This window comes from Columba livia, chromosome 1 (genome assembly GCF_036013475.1).
Source record: "Columba livia isolate bColLiv1 breed racing homer chromosome 1, bColLiv1.pat.W.v2, whole genome shotgun sequence".
In the NCBI taxonomy this organism is placed as follows: Eukaryota; Metazoa; Chordata; class Aves; order Columbiformes; family Columbidae; genus Columba; species Columba livia.
Genome location: NC_088602.1, coordinates 156387820 through 156413346, shown reverse-complemented (window position 1 = coordinate 156413346; position 25527 = coordinate 156387820). Strand labels below are relative to the sequence as shown.

At 40.2% G+C, this 25527-nt stretch overlaps 1 protein-coding gene across 5 annotated transcripts in view; it reads right to left on the bottom strand.

Moving 5' to 3' along the window:
- The window catches only part of TBC1D15 (TBC1 domain family member 15), a 36127-nt gene extending 17518 nt beyond the window's left edge, over positions 1-18609 (bottom strand). The window contains exons 1-8 of one of the 5 annotated variants that reach the window (XM_065040496.1): positions 18422-18567; positions 12641-12719; positions 10988-11086; positions 10580-10654; positions 9705-9843; positions 7904-8114; positions 2540-2642; positions 1394-1591 (exon numbers count right to left, since the gene is read on the bottom strand). In XM_065040496.1, the coding sequence (XP_064896568.1) occupies positions 1394-1591; positions 2540-2642; positions 7904-8114; positions 9705-9750 (558 nt within the window). In that variant the 5' untranslated portion in view covers positions 9751-9843; positions 10580-10654; positions 10988-11086; positions 12641-12719; positions 18422-18567. Of the gene's footprint in view, positions 1-1393; positions 1592-2539; positions 2643-7903; positions 8115-9704; positions 9844-10579; positions 10655-10987; positions 11087-12640; positions 12720-14542; positions 16435-16566; positions 17037-18421 lie in introns of those variants that run through there. The other 4 variants (XM_065040475.1, XM_065040493.1, XM_065040503.1 and 1 more) reach the window with 4 other exon arrangements.
- Between the last annotated feature and the right edge of the window lie 6918 nt (positions 18610-25527).

The window sequence follows — 25527 nt, the reverse complement described above, 5'->3', positions numbered from 1 at the left end:
AGGATCTACAGCTGTGTCCACATTAACAAATAGTGTCGACCAACACAAGCAGATCTTTAGAGTAAGATTCTCTGTTCTGAGGACCAGGGTATACATATTAAGATTTCAGATTTTGGAGGAGGATGTATGTGTATGTTTTAAATAACCTTCTACCTCCACAAACACATCTGAACTAGATTCCCATGGACTAAAAAGCCTCTATGCAACCAGAAATGTACTATGTGTGCCCAACACAGCAAGTAAGGGCAATAGGGAACTTCACTTCAAAAGCGTATTTCTGATACATACCAGTGCATCTTAGGAGAGAACTGAAAAACGACAGGGATGTTATGCCCACACAAACTGTACAGTGTGACTACAAGATCAATTTAAGTACACTGCCCCTTAAAAAAAATCCAAAACTATACATGTTTTTCAGAACTCCTAATACCCAACCAAGTTTACACCATTTGCGGTTAGACTCTCTCAGCTCCTAAATTGCATGTTTAAGCACAGCAGAATTCAGCAGACGCTAATTTCTTACTTTCTAAAAGTATTGTGATGATGACAACCACCAAATCAATTTGTGTTTCAGTTCTTCAGAAGTTTAAGGTATTTGTCACATTAAGACATACAGGTCAGTGTTACTTTTAATATGTAGCATTCATTATACTTTTTCTCATTGATAAATTAACTGATTAAGTGCTAGGCAGCAAGTTCTTAGAATTCCATAGTTCACACAACTACTGATACGTTGTTAACACTATTTTGAACTCAAGAAAAAAAACCCAACATTCCAAACAGTTTAACACTCTAAAAACATGTGAGCTACTTAAACAGTAAATTACAAGCATTTTAAAATAAACCTTTTCCACCTACCTGTAAAAGCCCACACAAAGTGATTCATGATCCAACTACAAGTTCATTCTAACTTTGGTTCAAGTCATATACAAATCTATACATTTCTGCAACTTAGACATTAATCACCCAATTAAATACTTAATCTTCCTAGCCTTCTTAAAACAAAATGAAATGTTAAAGTGACTGGCCAAGGAAGATGGTTATTAACTTGTATACACTGATTTTACTTAACGTAGCTCCATCTGACCAGAGGAAACAGTAAACATGGAATCGGTCACTTTTCAGGGTAATGAATCCAAGATAACAATACTACTCATTTCAGCAAGAACAAACTTTCTTTCAAAGCAAAACTCAAATATGCAGGCATAAAAACAACATTCTAGAAGTAGCTGATAAGGATCTTGCTGTTGTGAATAAACGGTAGGAGAGCATGCGCCACAATCACCACGCATAAACAGGATAAGTCACCAAGCTTCAAGTCCTACCACTCCTTTAAAGGTGTGCATCAAAAAAGAATCAATGCATCTGTATCATATTCATTTACACAACTCACTCGTGTAATGACTTCAAATCCTGGTTCTTCCTGCTGATTTATCTTTAGTCCTGGAATAGCATCATTAAGAAAGTCTGCCATTTCTGATGGTGGTCGCCTTTGATTTGAAGGGTCACTTAACCGGAAACTGTCAAAAATATAGTTGGTAACTTTGGAAAATCTTCCCATTGTTACTGTGTATGGATCTTTCTTCAATTTCTGTGTTATAACAAGGAAAACAAGTAAAATATGAAAATCCTCAGATTATTCAGAATTCTCATACTCTAAGAAACCAAACAACAAGACTAAGTCTCAAAGTTATTGAAGTTGTGTGTACCAGTAGTTTCATACAGTACATTCATTACCTAAATAAAAAAAAAAATACCTCAAGTATTAAGATGATACTACTCATTGATTTAAAAGACTGAATAGCAGTGTGCTCAGTAAACCTGACCTATCTATAAAAGTGGATCAGATCTACTGTTTACTTTCCAGTGATTAATGCCACAAAACATCTTCCTTAACCTTCATAGAGAAAACACATCTTGAATCACCATGTACTCTGCTAGGAAACTCACACAAAAATTGATGTGACAGCTAAGTCCAGAAACTAATGTAATACACTCATGAAAATTTTCTTTAATTAAACAAATCAGTAAGTCAGAACTCTGGCCTCATTCAAGTCACTGGACATTTTGCTGCTGCCTTTCATGAGTCCACAAACCCCACCAAATGATAAGCAGCTCTAACACAAAAAAAAAAAACCTCTTTAAGGCAATATTGTGCTCTTTGCTGCTGTATTGATAGCATCCCTTCAAAGCTGTCAGAAAATATCAAGGAAAATAATATTTAGTCAAGGAACATTTAGAAAATTCCTATTAATATGTTTTGGTAACTCCTAAGTTTTTCCTTCTTTCCCTGTCTAAAACTATCTGTACCCAAATATACAGAATCACAGACAATATTAACTTGAACAGGTTTGAAATAGTACCACAGTGAAGTTAAGAAATTATTGTAACATAGAAAACAACTTATAAGCAAACATTTGGTTTAGGATACAATCAATGTTCCTACAATGGCAATGATTCAGGGAATATTTGTGTGACATGGTAGGGTAGAGTCTTTAATAAATGTCTTCAGAATGAAAAAGTCAAAGATAATACATACTTGTAATAAGCCATATGATGGTTCATCAAAGAGATTTTCAAAAGACTGAGACAGAGACTTGTTCTGAGAATTCACAAGAAGTATTCGCTTATCCTGTGGAGATCTGCAATAAAATTAAAAAACAGTTTCTATAAGTACCACTAGTTCTTCCTGAAAATGTTTTTAGAACATTTACTGCTTTTTGAAGTCACATTTCAGGCTTTGTGGAAAGCAAGCAGGTCTGATGGGAAATCACTCTTAGGTCTTGGCACAAGTTCACAAGCTAACACACTACAAAACAGGACTTTCCTTTTTCACAAGATTAGTCATCATCATGTTCATTCTGAATTGTACTCTTGCATCCTTTGAAAAATCACGATGCTTTTGAGAATGTTACTCTGGAAGATAATATTTGTCACCCACATGTAAACAAAGTTTTCTTCAACTATAGTTTTCTATATTTTATAATGGATGTGATACAGAAAGAAAATTTAGTGAGACATGATCAGCTTCAACACATACATGGTAGAGTTTTATATAAAAGAAGAAGTGAAAAGCGCCTGTGTCAACATATACAGTTAAGGAATTCTTTCTACCACCTAGTAAATCTTACATTAAGGCACCCTTTAAAACATTACATAAAGGAATACAAACTGCTTTTCAATGTATGAAAGTACATCAACAAATTTCTAACCAACACTGTTGGTGAATTCTAAAGATTCATACTGACAGGAGCTTGTAAACAGCACAGCCATTGTACTGTGAAACAGAACCCTCTCAGTACAGCCCTGCAAATGTATTTCTGTGTAGACTCCAAAAGCTAAATGACCACAAACCCAAGCTGGCCTAACTCACTGTATTTGTACACTCTTGTTCTCAATTTAACATTTGCCTCTCTGGCAGGCCTGCACAGGCAGATGAAAACAATAACAACAAAGACAGTGGAAGTGTGCTGCTCTTCGTATTCAATCTGTTTTTTTACTCTCACCCCCATCCCAAATATCACATCTTCTCCACTCCTCCAGCACATATACCACATCAATTCATTAACTGGCTCCTGAATCACCAGTTTACAGCTCAATACATGACAAAAGAGAGAACAGCTCAGAAGCCAGGCAGACATTTAAGCCTCAGAGTTGGTAGCCAGGCAGGGGAAAGCCAAGCACTTTGCCTTCTGGCTAACCGACCAAACAGATCTAAATTTATAAAATACTTCTTACTGCTCTCTCCTAAAGTTTATATCCACTATTTCTAGTCTTCGAAAGAAAAATTACTTTTATTTTTATTAGTACTTGCATCATCTACCATGTTATTAAAGTCAAAGATAAGAACTTTAATAAGCCTTATCTCTCTGCCATTCCAACAGGACAGGACACTGTTAACATGGACGGATATGAAATGCAACAAGAGATCTCATTTTGAGACAGCCAGACACCACCGTCATAGTTCTGAGGTACCAACAGTTAATGAAGCTCAACTGGCTTTTGCAAAAAAGCAGCACAGGGGCAAAGGCTGAGTCATGTTTTATGTCTTCCTTAACTAGAACACAAACTTTGTACCATATCCCCATTTTAATTAAGCATTCTCTCTGGACAGTCAGTTGGGTATCAACAGCTACTTGAGTAATGTTCAAAACAAATTTGTGACCTAGACACTTTATTAAACACTTACTCATAATACTGAAAGTTAGAAAGTGTCAGCTGTACATGTGGTCTTTTCTCAATATTAGACTGGTACCAAACTAGGAAGCACATCATGTTTAAAGCAACAAACTACAAATATTTCGTTTGAGTTTAGTCACTTCACACATACTGATTTCAGCAATGACGTCACATTTTATAAAGAGGGGCAGTAGAGAAGGGCAAAAACTTTTGAGATAATAGGAATAGAGCAAGAAAATATTTATGACAGATATTTTAGAGAAATGCTAAACTTTCTGTCTTAGCCTCAATATCCCATATATTATAAACTAGAGGATGGGATAACAAGTAGTCATGCTGCCAAGTATTCGCTTATGGTATCCAGAAAGCTAAGAAAATATCTTTTCCTAAAAGAGGTTGTGAGCTTAGACACACCATGTACTAAAGCATAAATAGCCATTAGGAAACAACAGAAACTATGAGACTGAAATCTGCTATTTCTACAGCTTATGTAGCATATTTGTTCTTTTCTCTTTCCTTAAAAAAAAAAAATCATAATTCATGACCAGACCACAGAAAATAATTTGGTGCAAGAAGGAGAACTGAGAGGACTCTACGTGGAAGTTCCTGCTCAGCTCAATGCTTTAACTTCATTCAAATTTAATTTCTATAGCTGCCTCCGCTTTTATGTTTTAGAGTTCCTGAAGTATCTACTGTTGCATTCATCAATGCTTAGAACTGTTCGAGGTGGCAATTATAAGCAGCTCAGCACATCCTGAATGCTTCAACATCACCCCAAGTTTCTCTGTCTTACCTTCAGCAGGGAACTCCATGGGGTAAGCAACCCTGGACACCACAGTGCACAGCTGCTGGTTCGGACAGCGCAAACCCTACACCACTGCCTTCTTTTAAAAATAGACACAGGAGGACATGACTGCCTCTCTTCATACAGTTTCTTCTCCACCTGACAGCTACTGCTTTCCACTGTCCCAAGAAGAATGTCTGCATCACCTGGCAAGAGGCTATAAAGGACAAGAACTAAGAATCCACTGGGTCAAATAAAGGAAGAATGGTAAGAGCCTTTTCGCTCACCACAGGCTATCTGAAAAAGAGAGTGTTTGAAACAGGAACCAAAATCACTACCTGTTTTGTTTTATTTCAGTGACTCGCCAATAAGCAATAATTTTACATAGAAATGTGGAGTTGAATTTTTTTGCAGCCTATGACTCAAAAGAACTGGAAATAATGTCTGTTAGTAACACAACATGCCTAACATTATGTGCGGCAACAAACTGACAACCAAGTGCTGGACAGAACCTAGATGTCCAACTTAAGGGAGCTTAGGTGTTCGATATCATAAAATGGTTTAAGGCATTCTGGTATGCTAGTTTAGATTCCTGATTTTTATTAAAAACAAATAAACAAACAAACACACACACACAACTTTCAACCATAAAGTTAAATCATCAAAAAACTTCCTGAATATGAAAAGACAAAGTAACTTGTTACATAGCAGAGCAGTAGCTTGTTGTAAATATTTTACGCCTTTGAGCAAAAAATATTAAATTAGCTTAGTCCGGGTGTCTCCACATTAACTACATGGAACTCTGCCAAAATTAGGGCAAATATAACTACAGATCTGTAGTTGCAGTACTACATATTTTAATGAGCAACTTTTCTGTTGCTATTGTTTTTTATGTATATATATGTGTGTGTATATACACATGTAAAAATATCAAAATAATAAGCTCTTTAAATAGTGGCAATTTTAAAAAGCAGCTTCTTTCAAAGCCTCAAACGGGTTAGCTGAAATGAAGGCAAAAGAGAAAATAATCTAAAATTTTGAGTTTCTAGTTGACAGTTAATCAGAAGAACAAGTTTAGTCAATGCAAATCAGTTTGCTACATGGGCAAATGCACTCACTAGGCCTACTTAAAACTTGGTCCTGTTCATCAAGAATGTCCGCATCACCTGGTCTATCTGTCCTGCTGCATTCTATTGTCAATTAATTTTCCTTTTTTACATGTATAGCTGCCTGGACACTATGTAAATTATTTTTATAAACTGTAACTAGCACTTACTTTTACAGTAAAGCTTATATTTCAAGCATCCTCAAAATCCTGAAAAATCACACTAGGGCTTATTTTCGGGGAAACAGGGTACACAGTACACAGGCTACAGATCACATCGAGTATAAAGCTTTCAGCAACTCATGATGCCATACAGGTGTTTTTCCACTGTTTGCTACACAGGTTGCCTCAAAAACCTGCCCTAGCACCCCAGCAACTAATCGGAACACATCCACAAATAAGTAAACACAGAACACTAACACTACGCTCGAAAAGGAACAGTTTCCTTGGGGGGAAGGAGAGCGAGGCAGGGGGATGGCAAGGCAACACCACTCGACTGCACCTACAGAAGCTGTGAAATTAGTAAACAAAATGAAAGGAGATTTGAGAAAGAACTCAAAGGGAATGTAGAGAAAAAAAAATTAGGATTAAGTTGTCATCCAGGATTTCCTAATCTACAGACAACAGTCTTACTTACACCTTTATCTCATCCCTCTAATAGCTCCTTCTTCAGTCTTTTTGAATTTTCCCTTTGAAATCTCACATACAATGCTACAGCCAGTACTATCTCACCAACTACTCATGCTGACCATGTTACCTTCTCCAAGCAGTTGACACCTTCAACTCCAACATCACACTTTGACACCGTCAAAGCCTTCCACAAATCAGTTAAATGAACACAGAGCCCTCATGTCCTCTGGCTTGCTCTCCAGCCTAACATTATCACTCACCAACAGCCTGCCCATACTTTTTGAAGGCAACTCTGACCTCACTGATGCTACTGATGTGAGAAGAGCCCCCTATAAGGATTCACACAGACACTTCACTATTTTTCTTCAAATCTGTCACTGGAATATTACGTTGCAAGTGATGTTAACAAAACACTTTCGAAAACAGAATACTTGTTACACTGATCTTACACCTGTTATAGGTGTACCTGTTATACGTCATTGTTTCTTGATGCTCTGCCTACTCTTATTTACCCTGTTGTCTTCTTAAATTATATTCATGTCTACCTGCTGAGAGCATTTATGCTATGCTGTTCAAAAAGCCTTTTACCCAAGTGAAAAACTTGGAGGTAACACAATACAAATACACAACAAAAGCCAAATATTTAACACCATGATAGGGACTACACTTACGTTCAGAAAGTTGATTTGAATAGTAAGGATCAAGTGTGAATCAGTCCTCATAGCAATAAATTAAAGGGGAACAGAATTCTGGGGGAAAACACCTATATACAATTTAATTTAGTTGAAAGTACTCTAAGTTACCTTACACACTGATGTCAGTATTCATAGATATTTCACACAAAATAGATGATCTCATCCTATTTAACAGAAGTGGTTCATGAATAAGCACTTAACTTTACACTGTCTGTTCACGAGAAGCTTCTGTATTCACTAGAGGGAGCTACTGTGGTATTATGGAGCTAGTAACACTTCAACAGATTCTAAACTAGTTCATAAATTCAGCCAAAAACTTTAAAATTTCAGCCCACATTCCAAATGTGTATGTGAAATTACCGTTCCAATCACCTGGAAAATTGATTCTACTAATAAAAAAGGGAAGAGAAAATACATTAGGAAGCACTAATTTGAAATTAATTACAGAATTAAGAACATACACCAATAATCCATATTTTAAACCAGAATTAAGAGTTGTCTGATACTTACTCATTCAGCACAACATGCTTTTCAAGGCATTTAATCAATAGCTTGCTATCTCCATGATGAAAGTGAAGAGCTGGAAGCTTCACATCATCCTTCAGACAGAACACCAAATATGACCATCCCATGCCTTCTTTGTTTTGTTTGATTGATTTCAGATCTGTCAAACTGAACAGGAACGACCACTTGCTTTCTCCATTTGCATGAGTTGTAGCATCTTAAAAACAAAATTACCACATTATTTTAGTTTGACTTCTACTGTTAGCAATTACAAACGCATCATATCTATCGCCATTCCTAAAAAACAAACCCAAACCATGAAACTCAGCAATGGTTCTGATAATCAAATTCATACCACAACTACTGTAATTGCTATTCCTGGATTTCTCTTTGTGTTTCCTTGTCTTCTGCAGACTTCTGAAATAATGACAAAGTCCATTAGACTGCTCCCCTAAAGCTGTGCCTACAGTTTACAAAAGTAATCCAGCAGTTAAATGTACAACTGCTGTATCAAATTCCAGCAGCAAGACTAATCCCACAACTATCTCAAATCAGGTATTACTACTTACTCAAACTAAACATGATATACATTACAATACTATATGCTATATATTGCATACGGTATTAGCCAGATGTTGTAAGACTGCTACCAAAGGGAGAAGAATTCGGAAATCTCCCCATGCAGCCTCTCTCACATACCGTGCAAGTATGTATACACTCTGCACAAAACTGTATACGTTCAAATTTTACCCTACCAGAGGACACAAAATTGCCAGAGGGAATCTGGCACATCCCCTGGCCTGCCCCCATCAAATTACAGCAACTGGAAATACACAAGAAGTGGCAAAGAGCATAATCCAAGTCAGCAGCACTCACTGCTCACTGAGTGTCAGTGAGCGCTGCTGACTTGGATTGATTGGATGAAAAATTAATACAAACCAGTAATGTAATAAACCATCCTGTGCCTCCCAGAGATGCTGGTTTTAGCTTTATATTGTGCTAGTACTAAAATCTCCTCTCAAACACAGTATTCTAGGAGCAGGGACTGTGCGTTGTCCAAAAACATTCATAACCTTAAGTCCAAACCCTGCACTCATACACGATATAGATAACATTTAAAACCATGACTGATTCGGTGAAACAAGTACAATGGTCCTCAGTTACAGCCTGGGAAATAATACACAGAAAACAAGCATTATAAAGAAAAATACTATGGGAGAATTGGAGAAAAGAGATTACTTGAGAATCACTGTCCTTTTTCCCCCCACTTTTTTTTTTTTTTTTTTTAACAACATATCTACTGAGAGACTGTACCAAAAATGACATAGCTAGAAAAGTATTTTGCCAAAGTAAAACAGACCATAGAAAAAAGACCTATGTTCCACATAACTGTACATTTCATCTCCCCCTGCTGTTGCAGTACGGAAAGGCATTTCAGTAGTAAACCACTTATTTTTTCATTTTCTTTCTAACATGACATCTAGTTCAAATTCCATTTGCTTGAAAGAATGCAAGAGCCCAATGCAGATTAAACTGCTGCATCATCTATGATCATCACAGCAAGGAGTTAGACAACATTTATTTTCAATACAATTCTCTAGCAATTTAAAGAAAAACAGATTGGAGGCAGAGAGCTACTCCATTGTTAATTTTTTTCCACAGCGATTCACCTCTTACCACAAACGACTCCCAGCTTTTAAATTCCTAATATATTTGATTTCACCGTATATAACAGGCAATTATTCAGTTACAAGTTACCATAACAAAAACAAAACAAGAAAAACCCACCACACTTATTTTTAAGTACCTCCATTTGAATGAGGTTTCTTTTTAAAAGAGACTGTGGTGACCATGTCCCATTCTGCTTCATAACTGCTTGGACGGTCTGCTCCTCGGGAACATTTTTCTTTAGGGGTTTGAGTCCACTCCACAACAGAACTAGAATCCTGACGGGGGAAAAAAAAAAAAGTTACTATAAAAAACCACAAGGCATGAAAATTGATCTAGTATCTCAGATTCAACAAGAAGAATAAGTATCTTCATTTTCACAGATCAAAAGAATCTGTAGGATTAAAATCCTAAGAACCATGGTACAGTTCAACTTGGAGTTATGACTGAGACTAAGAAAAGAGGTTTCACTTAATAACTTTAACACGGTACTAAAAGATCCTAGCCTCTTTTGCAGATTCTATCAACATAATAAACTTTTTATTTCAATGTAAAAATGAAATCCTTCTTCTTTAGTCACATCCTCTTAATACTACTTAAATACCATATATCACTGGATCTTGGAACCTCCACAGAGTTCTATTTTTATTTTGCATTAGAACAGTACCTCTCTGTTTTGAGTCTAATTATAGAGACTGAATCACCAGACTACAACATAGTATATGCAAGGGGACCAACGACTGTGATAAACTCATTTGGTCTTCACTGTTCATACAGATAGTCCCCTTCTATTTTATATATGAACTAAGTAAAAACTAAATACAGACACCTACACATGTACCCCAATAATGTGAACTGGGCTGCAGTCCACAAATATGATTCCTACATGTAGCTATTAATACCCATGACAATCACATAAATAGATTTTGCTTCCAGTTATGAGATCATCTACACATAACTTAAAAAATAAAACCTCTGGAGAAACAACATGAAGAATACTGATAACTAACATACCTTTCCAGCACAGAGGATATTAGACGTATCCAAAGTATCATCCAGAGGTCTCCAGTCTACTATTACTTCATTTTCCTACAACACAAACAATCATAACAAAATTCAGTACTACACAACAAAGTACATACTCCTATTTAATAATGGTATAATTATGGTACAACTTACATAAAAATAAAAATAAAAATAAAAATAAAAATAAAAATAAAAATAAAAATAAAAATAAAAATAAAAATAAAAATAAAAATAAAAATAAAAATAAAAATAAAAATAATGCGGACTATATCGAACATTATGTGATGTTTGTTCGTTTATGAAATCTTATCCTTAAAGACATATAAGATTAGCCAAACACATTACACACTTCACCAAAATAAACCCAAAGTTTCCATAACTGCATTATGCAAGTACCTTTTCTATGACACGTAGTATTCCCGATATTAAGCTGTCCTGGTCATCATTTTTTCCACAGGATGAATGAATAAAAACTCCTTCTTGCTCGTATATAACCTATAACAATGCAGGTAATGAAATAAACACAATTTTACAATTGTTTCTCTTTGCTGGTGGCACTCATTATCATTTTGACTCATCTATATAAGCTGAAGTGAACACTTCTACCTTCTTAGGGGTGAAACAATAGAAAATTAAACTTCTTAAATTTACTCTAAGCAATACTGCAACTATTATTCCTTTGCAAGTAAATAACTAAAAATGCATTCAATACCTAGTATTTTTAAATCAGCAGCAGGGGTTCATATGGAAATACTACACAGCTTTTAAGATATTAAAAGTCTTTATTACACAGTCTGCCTTTCCCTCCCACTTACCATTTAAGCACGTTGAAATTATAACCTTAATTTATGTTACAAATGGACAGTCTAGTATACAAAATATGAACTTCACAGAAAAAAAAAAAAAAATTGCAGCCTTAGATTAAATAATGGTCCAAACCTACACTCAGGGTTAATGGCAAAAGTTCCACTTCAGAGGCAGAGTATGTGACAGTCCGATGAGAGAGGCTTGTACACACTGCCACAGCTGTCATGCAATTGAAAAATTCTGCCCTGTTCTTCATAACTTCCAGCTCCCTGCCCCATCCTTCAACAAGCAAGAAAATGCTCAGAAGTCTGGAGAGTAGCTCTGCACAGTCAACTGACTGGTCATGGAAACAGAACTCCAAGGAAGAAAAGCAGCATATGTTGCTTAGATGCTTGAGGCCAAAAAAGTTGTCCAGCCATGAAAGGCCTAACTACAGTTTTATATAATGGTAGTTCTATTTTCTTTTATACCTATATCTGCTGAACTCTCCACTGAGGCACATGTTCAGGTTTAAACATTATTATGCACATGAAAATCAGACCCTGATGGTCCCATAACAAAAACACAAAGGAAAAAAAGAATAGAAAAGTGTGTCAAAGGCACACACACCAACATAACCAAAGCAAATGAAGACGTAATGTGACAGGAGGTAAACAACTTTGAAAATTACTTAATTTCAAACAAATTTTCATTCTGCCTTGTAGCTGTACATATATGAGAATTACTCAAAGGTTTTCAGATTACTTACTAGCTTAAAGCTAGTTCTATGCAAATCAGTTTCCAGATTTATCCATCTACAGTATCCTTAAGTTTCTCAAATGCTTCAAATCACAAGCATGACTACCTAAGGAAACTTATCACTGTAAAAGCACTCAGTTGACAATTTCTTTTCTATAAAAAAATTATGGAGAAAGTAGGGGAAAAAAATCAGTTTGTATGATTTAAGTATTAATGTTTAGTCATCTCGAAATTTCAAGTTTGAAATAACATGTACCTGAGAGGCTTACGCTCATAGGTCTTTCCTGCTTGTCAAGCAAGTCCATGCTTGTAGTCTGCAAGCATGACTTACACCACATTTCTTTTTCCAGTTGTATAGAATGAAAACTAGATCTGTCGCCTAGTTGATTCAGAATCCTGCCAAAAGCTAAAAATTGATGCAAAAGTTTCCAAATGCTGCTAAGCCACCTTGACCTGTTGGGGTTGTTTTTCCATAGGCAGTACAGAAGTCAAAGGCAAACTCACAATTCATTCTCATCAGTCATTAGAAACACCGTGCTGCACAGAGACCGCAGCTATTCCATCTCATATACTCAGAGAGGGTCTGTAAAAACAGGGAACCACTATTTAAAAAAAAAAAAAAAAAAAAAAAAAAAAACAGAGCAGGATGTAGGCTCCAGTTACATGTCATGGCATATTTTGCTTAGGATTCTGGAAAATTGTTCAAGTATTTATATTCCATGTTCCACAGAAAATAATGTTCTGAAGTCCCACTGTTGTCCCACTAACATTTTCTGATAAATAAACGGTATCACTCTTAATACTATAAGGACACAGTATGGACAACTCATATCTCCAGTTTATTATCCTGCTTATAATGAGCAGTTGACAGGTAATATTTGTACATTTTTATTGCCAAGGACATACACGAGTAGAAGGCCGTCAGCATACCACATCAACAATCACAATTTATTGTCCTGTGCTACCAGCTCGTGAAAGATGACAACACTGCACCCAAAGACAATGAGGAACAGGCAACAAAACGGTCAGCTAGGATCCGGCACTATCGCGGAATGAGGTGGGCCTGCACTCCTCGCCCACATATTTTCCACCCCTCCTGTGCTGGGCAATTAAGTACCAGCTGATGTCATATGCACTGATCATTCATACCTTATACCCTTGTTCTTATCGCTGTCACACACTAACCACCTGCCAAACACAGGCTATGTAAGAGAATGGAGATGCACGGCAACTCTCTCAGCTAGTTAGCTAGCCCCATCTTTTAGACACTTCATACTCTCTCTCTGTGTTCTTACCCAACTCGCTCTCCTGCCAGAGAGCACAGCTTGCAGCCAGCATCATCTGCCAAGATACCATCCAGCTTCTCATGAGAGACGCAGCACTTACACAGTGAATTAGCCACTGCTCTGGGGTCATTAAGTAATTATGGCACTGTGCAAAGCCTGATTTTAACAACTTTTCAATAGCAGTTACTTAATTTTTGCCTCATACTAGAAAAATCAGGTAAAAGACCTCACCGGTTGAAGAACCAAGCAGGCATGCTCAAAAGAAAGGGACCAAGTAAGAAAGCTGGAATACTCCACAGATTACAAATCAAGGAGAACTGGGTCTGTCTGTAAACACTAACAACAGGTAGAGCAGCTGTACAGCACCTTGTTTTCAGATCCTCACAGAAGGTAAGCAGAACAAAAGCAGAACAGTCAGGAAACAACTATAGACCAACAAAATAAATTCCATTTAGGTAATGGTTGTTCTGTGAGACCTTACACGCTCAACAGAAAGTATCGTAGTTTAGAGCTGTGCTTTAAATTAGAAGAAATATAACTCAATTTAAAAAATCTGCATGATGCTGCTTTAATTTCTGCCTTACTCTTTTGAATAGCTGAGGTTTCTCCAGAGCTTATTCACACATCCACTGCTAAACTGTCACTGGGCACATCAAAATACATGCTACATCAGTAGTCTGTGTTCAATGACCAGGTACCACCATATCTGAGTGCTCTGCAAAGCATCAAGCTAAAACGACTTGACTAATGTGATCTTCTGCTCCACAGACAATATCCTACAACTCATGGCATTTGAATTTTAGTAAAAATATAAAGGCATACCCTTATATAAGTATTATTTGCTGAACCTATGGCTCAACCTTTTTCTTAAAACAGTGCAATTTCATGCGCTGCTAGTCTTAAAAGAGTAAAAGTCTCACAAACATGAAGTTTCAAAGCAGGATGCCAGCAGGGGAGATCCCATAAATATTGTTCATGTTGTGACAAGAATGAGAATGCTTGCAACATCAAAAACCACATATCATAAGAAATGTTTCCTGCTTGAAAGCAGTAAGGTTTTCAAGTTCTACCTTAGGTCTACTGAAGATTTCTTGAACCACAAAGTATTTCTGCTACTTACGCAAGAGCAGTGTGTTATCAGTGAAAATACAGGTCTATTCACGGTACTGAGAGTAAGAGCTTGACGTGGTAATACAGTTTCTACTGTGAACATCTCTGCAAGAGAAATCCTTAATGTATAGAGAACAGAAAAAATATACAGAAATTTCAGAATTATCAGGGAACTGCTTTACATTCGAGCATAATGAAACCTCAACTAAGTTCAAAAGAGGCAAAGGTAGGTAAAGGCTTCTGTTCACAAAGAAAACCTATAAAGTACAATATGTTCACAAAAAATTATGATTCTGTATATAGTAAACGATAAAGGCTGAAAAAGTTATAATAAATACTCTAAATCAAGTGCTTAATAAAATGGCATAACAATGCATAGTATAGGAGTCTCGGTTCCCACCTAATTTAACTAGTAGAAAGTGCAGCAGGAAACTGCCTGCACCACAGACTACATACACATCTAAAAAATCCTCTATATCTGTGCCAACAAACTACCTGAAGGATGCAAATCTAATTTTAACAGACCATGTTTTAAATTTCTTCTCTTGCTGGCTACTAAATAACAGCAAACACACACCTCACCCCACAACACTACAGCACTTACAACATTGTTTAGCAGTAGCTATTGTGCTACTCAAATGCTTCTAGTTGCTGAACTGGCCAAATATCTGGGCTTAGAACTGAAGCTCAGACATTTGGACAGCTAAAGCTCTGAAGCTTTAACTTCAAGAGCAAGGGCACAGGCAAGTGAAAAATAACTTCTCTGACAGCGCATATGCCAATTGGTAATTTGAGAAAGCTCTAACAGCCCATGTGCTGGAGACATTCTGAACTCCAAGAGCATAAACCAAAAATTGTTACTGTCTTTAGATAAGCTGCAATAATAACCTATGCAACAACGAACTAAAATTGAAGTTGTGCTTCTCCCCATACACAGCTTTTTACTTCATTTTCTAACACAGTTTTCTGTTATAAGGGTGAGTCCAGAAGTGGTTCTCCAAAATAAGGAAAGCAAAGTGCTACTTGCCAAGCAACAAAAAGTGAGAAAACATACCTGCTTTCACGCACAAAGTCAATCGCACTGAAAACAAGAGACATTACTGCCACGTTACTCGTGGAAAAAACTGGCAATTCTGAGGAAGGGCAAAAAACTGAGGCTCACACTGTTCTAGTAGAGATGGCCATTAATAAAGAATGAGTCATGACTCCAGAACTCAACAGCATTCAGTTTTCCACAACTAAGTTAACCATATAGAGAAAAACATTGAGAAAAACCTTCCGAGACATGAAACAGTAAGAAGAAAAAAAAAAATGGGACAAAAAAACAAGTAAAGTAGTACATACAGTTACATGAGGTAACCAAATTCATAATTTATATCCTATTCATGTCTTGGGCATAAACCAAAGACAATATGAAATAGCAGGGTTGTGAATCCACTGATATTAATGATGTCTGGGAAATATTTAAAAAGTGTGATAGAGAAGGGGAAGGCAAACGGGTAAAATATAACAGAAACCACAACCTTATATGGTTTGCAGAAACAAGACTAAATGAAAGCTGAAATAATGCAGGCTACCCCATCTGCTTAATAGATTGCTATGTGCATTCCGTGGGAATTATTTTGTGTAGTATTTTGCAGAAAACTACATGCACATTAAAATACATTACTTCTATGTGATAAGATCTGCCAAATGAGCCTGAAGCACTTTACAAACTAATGCCTACTACTCCTTCAGAAATCTACCAACTCAAACACTTCATTACAACACTGCACAGGCAGAAGGAAAAGTATAATTAATTTAGGACACTCATAGCTTGGAAACACAGCAAAGTGCAAAATGCTTTAAGTGAGAATGTTGGGTCTGTACCAACTTACACTGTGTTTATTCCACCTGGAGTGAAGTTTCAGCAGCTTGTGAGCCTGTCTAAAATCTTGCTGCCACTCAAAGGAACAATTTGTGATCCAGTGTGCTCTCTGGACCAACAGAAAACCAACTCAGCCAAAAATAAGCACACACAGGTTTATGTATTACCTCAGCTTGCTAAATCAAATCACTGAGAGATCATATGAGTACAGTTTCCAAGCAAGCAGAAGTGCAACACACAGGTGGGGAGATCTAGAGCAGGATGGGATGGAACTGCTCCTACCCAGAGCAGTGAAACTTCAAAACAGCCCAGCCACTTCATGAAGTCTGAGAAAACACAACTGTCACTTCTTCTCTGTATCAAAAGAGGCACAGCAAAGAATGTTACTGAATTAGAAGCTGTATTAACAAGTTGCATCAGAACTGCGGACGTGGAATAACTGAGTTTTGCAATGTCTTAAAGATCTAGTGTCAGGCAAACAGGCTTCTTTTTAAAGGAAAAACAAATACATAGCAAATTTACAAACAAGAAATCCACAACAGCTTTAACGTCTCATATAAACTTTGATAATACAGCTGCTCTCAGGAAAAACTTCCCAAAGAAGATCCTGATAAAAACCTGTGTGAAAAAAAAAGCTGCAAAATGAAAATATTTACCATCATCCAATGAAGTGCTATGCTGAGCTTAAGATGGACAAAACGAGAAGAATAACTTCTCTCTGTATACATAAAAACTGGACGTACATAGCTAGAAACAGCTGGGAGGGCGGCATGCTTATCTTCACATTTACAGCACCTAACAACAACAAAGAACTTCAGTTTTAAGTTGTAACAACTCCAGCTGAACAAACTGCCTGCTCCACCAGTTCTGGTTGAAATGGATATAGTAAACTGACACAAGCAAGATCTCTACTGAATTTTCCTGCCAGCTAAATACACTCCTCGGCACCCTCTAAGAAGCACAGACATGGCTAATTGCACATGTTTGCTTACGCATAAATCAGCATGAGTTGAAATAATCATCTGCTGCCATATGCTGGAAAAGTTATATCAAAGACTACCACACTCTAAACCTGGCCACATACAGTCAAGCACTGAGATGTTAAATTCTAAAGGATCCATGTGTGCTCGGGAGCTCAGCATAGCAAAGTAACACTTTTAGAGGACAGAGTGACAGAATAGGAATGTTTCTACAGTAAAATCATATAGACACAATTCAGATCTGTTGGTGGGGGTAGAGAGAGGCAGAGACTTCTCTTCTGTGACCTCAAACCAGGACATTTGAATTCTCATAGAGCTCTTCTATTTCATTCAATTACACTCGGCAAGGATAGGTGGCATATAAAAATCTTTACATTACCAAATTATCCAACTGACAGGGCTTTATACCCACCCCAGGGCAGGTAGTTGCACGCTACCAGCACCCAGGCCGGGAGAAATCCCACTGACGTCTCCGGGCACCTCAGGGACACGCGGCCACGTAGACGGGACAAGTCTCGTTCCTTCAGCTCAGCCTCCGAACCTGCTCTGCGGATACCAACCCCCGGGCCCGGGGCTGTCTGCCTCCGGCAAAGAGCGGCCTCCTCGTACACCACGGCCGGCTTTCCGCGCAGCCCGGAGGCGAACAGGGGCGGCGCGGGAGGCGGCCGGGCCGGGCGGGAGGCGCTGCGCTTGTGGCCGCCGCACCCACCCCGGGCAGGGCCCGCGTTCCAGCTGCCGGCCGCGACCCCCTCCCGCGCACGGCGGCGCAGAGGGCCCGCGGCCTCCTGCCAGCGCCAGGCCCGCCCGAGGACAGCGCGGCCCCTGCCCGGAGAGGTGGGCCCAGGTCCCGCGGGCCTATGAGGAGACCCCCACACCCGCACACCGCAGGGAGAAAAAGTCCCCGCACGGCCACGCAAGGGCCCGCCGGCCTCTTCCCGCGGCTCCCACCGACCCCAGCGCCGGACACATCGGGGCCCCCGAGGGGAGAGGCCGGCAGCCACCGCCGCCCGCGCAGGACCCGGGCCCAGCCCGCCCCCGTTACCTTGCCGCTCGGAGGCGCCGCCATGTTGCCTACGAGTGTTTATGATGACGTTGCGCTCTTCACGTGCTTCCCCCGCCGCCCCACAACAACCCCCGTCAGCCCCTCCGCGACAGCGTGGGCGGCGCAAGCGCACTCGGGCAGAGACGCCCCCGCCGCGCGGGCCAGGGAAAGGCGCGACGGCGCCGCGCGGAACGGCCGGGCCCAGCTGGGGGGCGGGGCTCTGGCGCCGGAGGCGGGGCCAGGCGGGGAGCGCCGCCCACGCCGCGCGGGGGCGCCCGAGGGCGGTGGCGGCCGTGCTTCGTCACGGGGCGCCGGGAAAGAGGAGAAAATGGCGATTTATTACTTAAATAGAAAAAAATATTGTGTCCATTTCTGGGCTCCTCAGTGCAAGAAGTACAGGGAACTGCTGGAGAGAGTCCAGCACAGAGCCACAAATTTGATGGAGTGGAGCATCTCCCTTATGAGGAAAGGCTGAGGGAGCTGGGGCTCTTTAGCTTGGAGGAGACTGAGGGGTGACCTCATTAATGTTTACAGATATATAAAGGGTGAGTGTCAGGAGGATGGAGCCAGGCTCTTCTCGGTGACAACCAATGATAGGACAAGGGGCAATGGATACAAACTGGAACACAAGAGGTTCCACTTAAATATGAGAAGAAACTTCTTCTCAGTGAGGGTGACAGAGCACTGGAACAGGCTGCCCAGGGAGGTTGTGGAGTCTCCTACTCTGGAGACATTCAAAACCCACCTGGACACCTTCCTGTGTAACCTCATCTAGGTGTTCCTGCTCCAGCAGGGGGGTTGAACAGGATGATCTTTTGAGGTCCCTGCCGATCCCAAACATTCTGTGATTCTGTGTGAAATAGGTTTCACTTAATGCCTGCAGCATTTGACCCTGCTGAGATAGTTTTTAAGACATTTGTTATAGTCCAACACCTCATCATAAAACATATCCTGAAATATTGTTTAGTTCAAACAGATGAATGAGATGCTTACAGGGAAGTGATTTGCTGTGCTGAAGGAGCAAAACTAATTAAGTCTTCTTTGTCAGAAAATGTCATCATAATTTGTTTCTGACTTCTCAAATGGGGCTGCATCAAAGCAGCGTGGCCAGCAGGTCGAGGGAGGTGATTCTGCCGCTCTGCTCATTTCTGGTGAGACCCCACCTGGGGTCCTGTGTCCAGCTCTGGAGGCCTCAGCACAGGAGAGACATGTGCCTGTTGGAGAGGGGCCAGAGGAGCCACAGAAATGATCAGAGGGCTGGAACAGCTCTGCTGTGAGGACAGGCTGAGAGAGCTGGGGTTGTTCAGCCTGGAGAAGAGAAGGCTCTGGGGAGGCCTTATTGTGGCCTTACAGGGCCTATGAGGAAGATGAGGATGTACTTTTTAGCAGGGCCTGTTGCAAGAGAACAAAGGGTAATGGTTTTAAACCAAAACAGAGAAGATTCAGGCCAGACATGAGGAAGAAATGTTTTACAGTGAGGATGGTGAAACACTGGCCCAGGTTGCCCAGAGAGGCGGTAGATGCCCCATCCCTGGAGACATGCAAGGCCAGGCTGGACAGGGCTCTGAGCAACCTGATCTAGTTGAAGATGTCCCTGCTCATTGCAGTGGGGTTGGACTAGATGAGCTTTGAAGGTCCCTTCTAACCCAAACTGTTCTATGATTCTATAAAATTAAATACTTATTTGGCTAGATTAACACCCGTACTGTACTTTTTACCATGAAAAACACATTTGCGAGTCTCAAAACAAATACTAATTTGCTTAAAAATTGTGAGAGCCTGCTGTGACTCTGTATATGCATGTGCATAAAGATGAGAAAATAGAACTGTAGACAAAAGACAAGTCCGTGGTAGCAATATCTGGGTCTGGAAATCTGTATGGGCATAGCAAAAATGGGTGTCATAGCTATGGTGGTCCCTTTCTCTGAATTAAGTAAGAGTACAACTGAGTGTTAAGGTGAATACAAGGAAGAAGGCTGCACATTAAAAATGCATCACCGTAAATTAATTGCTTTGAGAGGTGAAATTGTCATTTGCCTTCTTCCACATCTGCATTGGTTTCATCTCGCTTGGTATCACGTGTGTTCATGTTCATCCTTTCCCTTTCTTATCACTTTCCTTTATTTCTTTCTCTTTTCAATGTAATCATACATTAGTTACACACCCATGTGTAATCCCATTCCTCTCTCAATTTCCTTTTTGCCTCTCAGCTCCCTGAAGTCTGCAATGAACACTGGAGACTTCCTTCGCTTGGCTCCATTGCATACTCTCATCCTGGTGCTTGGCTGAAACTGCTTTGGCAAGGTTTATTTCAAAGTTTCTTTCCTAGGAGAAGCTCAGAATTAAGATTCCCATCTTAAGCTTTAAGATTCCCTTTATTAAGCTTTATCGCAATCTACAATGGACTGCTTGAAGTCTGCTCTCTTCACCAGCATGACTGCCCATCTTCTAGTTCTGTTTCTTGGACTTGATCATTAGCATATTCAATGAAAGATTCCCTCTCTTTGTACGTAATTGTGTCAATAAATATTTATCTCATGACTCACTGTTTTATTTCTACTGCAGCCATTAATCCTGATCCAAATTAAAATCTTATCTTTTGCAGGCAGCTAACAGTCAAGATGGTTTTACCCTCCTCCAGACTCTCTTGGCACCCATCGCTCTCTCTTCAGTATCAATACCCATCTGTCTCCAAGGCCTGACAGCTTGATTGATGCCTCAGTCTTAGATATCTCTCTGGATTCTCTTTTTCATGTAGCTAGTTCTCTTCCAGACAACAGCTCCAAAGCATAGGTTTTCCTGTCTATCCACACAGCTAAACGTTTTTTTCTTGTAACATTCTGTTTCCCCACAGTGACCAACACCATTCTGATTTGTTTGGACTCCTGCAGAATGCTTTTGCAAAGGTCATTCATCTAGCCGATATAACTTCAATCCTCTCATCTAGCTCCTCCTGTCTGTCTAGCAACTCTCACCCTTCTCTGGGATCCAACATAAAACATTTCCCACTCACTGCCAAAGGGCCAGCTTCCACATCAGGTCAACTCAGCACTAGACTCTGCCTATTATTTGTAAAATTTTCAAGCAAGAAGTTGTGTGGAAGGCTTTTTCCTCAAGCTGACCTTCCTGCAGGTCAAAAAACTCCCTTGGAAGAGCACCAAGCTGTCTCATTATTTTTCTTTAAAACTTGTCCTCCCTTTTGCTGGAAGATGTACCCCAAAAACCATTATCAAATAGATGGTTGATGAACTAAAACCACCTGTGATGGTGCTGACCACCACGTGGTCTTATTGTTTCTTTGTCTGTTCTGTCTGCTTCCATTTGTTGTTTCTTACCAGTTCTTTGATTGTCAGTGAGACTGAATATTTTTCGCATGATCATAAAATAATGTAGGTTGGAAGGAATTTTTTTATGTCAGCTATTCAAAGAAGGACTAATTTAGTAGTTGGGTCAGATTGCTCAGGGTCACTTTTCCTCTGTGACAGAGTGTATGACCTCTTGGCAGGCAAAGGAACACAACTGCAGAGGCACCCTGCAGTCAGCTGAGAAGCATGATTCTCAGCTGGAGGATCAAAAGAGGGACCAAAACTAAGGCACAAGGGTTAGAGATACACTCATTATTACAGGCTTACACAAATCCTGCTCCAAGCCAGACAAGTGTTCTCCGTTTTCTCCACTGAGGATGGTTGAAAAATCTTAGAATCATACAATGTCCTGAGTTGGAAGGGATAGTTCTCACACAACAGCCAGGGTTGTTCTTTTTATTTCCCAGAGAAGTCTTTAAAGCCAAGCTTGAGGCACTTCTCAGGCTTGGCATTGAGACTTTCTTTTGATGGAAATGGATTCAATGAAGCTCCTTTCTTCTTCCACCAGACACAGGAAAGGAGTTTCTGCTCTAAGTTTCTTTGGTGAATGATCAACAGGTCCCACAGGACTCTTCCTGGGTCTCCCGTCCTATCACTCTGCACTCAGCATCCCAGTCACCACTTGCCTCACTGTCAAGAAGTAGGAGCATTTCATAGACCTCAGTCCCACAGACCAGTTTACTCTATGAGATACATAACCACCTTCTAGGTAATTGCCTAATCTACCAGACACCCGTCTTGGACCCTTCTCCCTTGTTCTTTTGCAAAGTATCATTGCATAGCCATGATGGAGATGCAAGATGGAGAGGAAAATGACTCTTTGCTATGAGGTTGCAATGTCACAGGGTCACTGAAAGGTCAAGATTGGCAGAGATCTGTAGAGATCATTTAAGTCCAACCCTCTTTCCCAGAGCAGATTGCAGATCAGATTGTAGAGCAGAGCAGATTGCTCAGAGCTTGGTCCAGTTGGGTTTTGAGCATCTCCAAGGACAGAGACACCACAATATCCTCAGTCAAGCAGTTCTAGTGTTTGGCCACCCTTGGAGTGAAAAGGATTTTTCTCATGCTTGAATGGAATTTCTTGTATTTCAATTTGTGTCCATTTTGTCTTGTCCTTTCACTGGTGTCACCGTTTACTGCAGGGTGACAAACTGTGGCAGATGCTCTCTGTTAGCCCCCCACCCTCCCCACTAAGGAAAGGGAATAGGAGGAAAAGGGAGAGAGATTTGCAAGATGGAAAAAGTTAAAAATGCTTTACTAATGCTACTAATAAAATAGAGAAAATAATACAAAATATACAAAACCAATCTTGAATTTCCCAGGGTAGTGCAGCACTGCCCAGTTGCTGTAGTGGCTGCAGGACAGGCACCCAGAAGTCCTGGGCTGGACTCCGCAGCAAACTGGAACTGGATTCAAGGATGTACAGTCTGGAACCAGGCCTTGGGTGGCAGGCACAATAGGCAGGGTCCTCCCCAGATGCTGGCCATGGTCAAAGAGAGTGGAATTCTCATGATCTCCCACTTTTATAGGGTGTATAACGTGGATGGGATGGGATACTTAGTTGGTCAGTTTTAGTCACCTGTTCTGTTTGCCCATCTGTGCAAATACGTCCCCTCACTTATGGAATGTGCAAAATTCATCAGTAACCTTGGCTGCCATAGCAATAAGTCTAAACCTGGGTCTCTTCTGCATACCATTGCTACCATTAGCAACTCCTGTCTGAAAAAACATGCAGCCAAATTCAGAAAAGTGCAGTTACTTAGAAGAACTTAACTGAAAGGAAAATTCACTAAAAGATAGTCTGGTCTTGTTTTCAACAAAACCAGGACAACTGAACACCACCAAGAGTCCATCTCTGCCTTCTTTACTCCTTTTCATCATGTATTTTTAAACATTTGCAAGATCTCTGCCTTCTCAAGACCAAATGGTCCCAGTTCCATCAGCCTCTCTTCGTGTGACAAACGGTGCAGTTTCCTAATCATCTTTGATAGCCCTTCACAGGCCTCACTCCAGGATGCCCATGTTTGTTGTACTGGGGAGCCCAGCACCAGACCCAGCACTCCCAGCCTTTCACCGGGGCTGAGGGGAAGAACCATCTCCCTCAACCTGCTGGCAATGCTCTTCCTGATGCAACCCACAATGCCATTGGCCTTCTTTGCTGGCTCATAGCCAACTTGTTGTGCACCAGGACACTCAGGTCCTTCTCCGCAAAGCTGCTTTCCAGCCAGTCAGTCCCCAGCCTGTCATGGTGCCTTACATTATTTCAGTTTGCAAACCTGAATGATCCACAACACCAAGTTCTATAGGCTGACACAATGCTACCAGGTTCCTCTCCCTTTTCCATAAGCTAATTAAGAAAATAACAGGGCATTCTGTAGCTCTACACAAAAGTCTAAGCCTTGATACACTACACAGATGGGAATCTAACAAGGAAGGTATCTTCACCTTGCTGGCCCACTCTTCTCTGAGCCATCTGCTCTAATAAGAGATCTCCTGTCACATGAAGGTAGTCACACCACCCCAGCCAGTACCAAGTGTGAAGCCAGAAAGTGTTCCTGGCTTTCCTGTGGTTTCTGTTGCTGTCACAGCTGCAAGAGTAGCTATTATTGCTATGCCAAGAGCTGCAGCTGCTATTGTTGTTCACACAGCGATTTCAGCAGAGCTCCAGGATCCATTCCTGTATTCAGAAATGTCAGCTGCCCACATGCTCAACCACATGAAAACCTCACCCGCACAAGACAAGTGCAGATTCTGTCAAGTCCTTCCATCACAGGCTTAATTTGTATAAACAAAAATCCCCACAGCAGAAAAACAAAGATAAATGGTGCCAAAAATATCCTTCCCTTTGATCTTCTGCTAAGAGGAAATATATTCCAAGGATATATTCCAAGCCTTGCTGTGACAGATGCAACCCACAATTTTTCCAGACTACTCCAGTTTGTCACAGATCATGAAGAGACAGTGAAAGGGGTGCCATCCTGGTCTCTGGGTGCAGACAGACACCCAGGAGGGAGCTGCAGACCAGGCTTCTCTTGAGTTCCTCATGTTCTAAGAGGTACACAGGCAATTATTACAGACAATAAAGGAGATATCCCAGGGTTTAGCTGTCACATGGTCTTGTTTTCCCCGTACAAGAGGAAAAGGTAAGATAAAGAGAATGCTGCTGTCCTACTCCACAATTAGGAGGGCAGGAGAGTGATCAGGCTCTGGCTACAGCCACTCAGTTAACCTAAGCCTGGGGTACTGACTTACAGTCAGGCCTTGCTGTTCAGTCATTGCTGTGCTCTTTTATATAACTACGGCTCGTACTATTTATGTTTCTCATAGACTAATATCTAGACACAGTGTGGGGAACAGCCCAACCACTCCAAGCAGGCAGCATGTAAATATGATTTAAAGGGCAGAAGAGGATTCAGCCACATGGATGAAAGCTGTGCTGTGCCATTTGTTCTCAAGGCCAGAGCTCCTTATCCACCCTGGCTTAATTTATTTGCCAGTAAAAGTGTAGCCTCTGGGACAAATTAGAATCTTTTCTACTTATTGTCTCTACCTCAATGTGGAAACTGAGATATGAGGATATCATAGCCTTTTAAACCTGTTCCTCTAAGAAAACACTAAAAATAACCCAAACACTTAACCTGCACAAGTAGATACAGCATATAAGGATAGCAATGTTCCACACTTGGCTGCATTCTGCCATGAGGTTAGGGACAAATAAATTAAGTACGCATAGACTGAAAC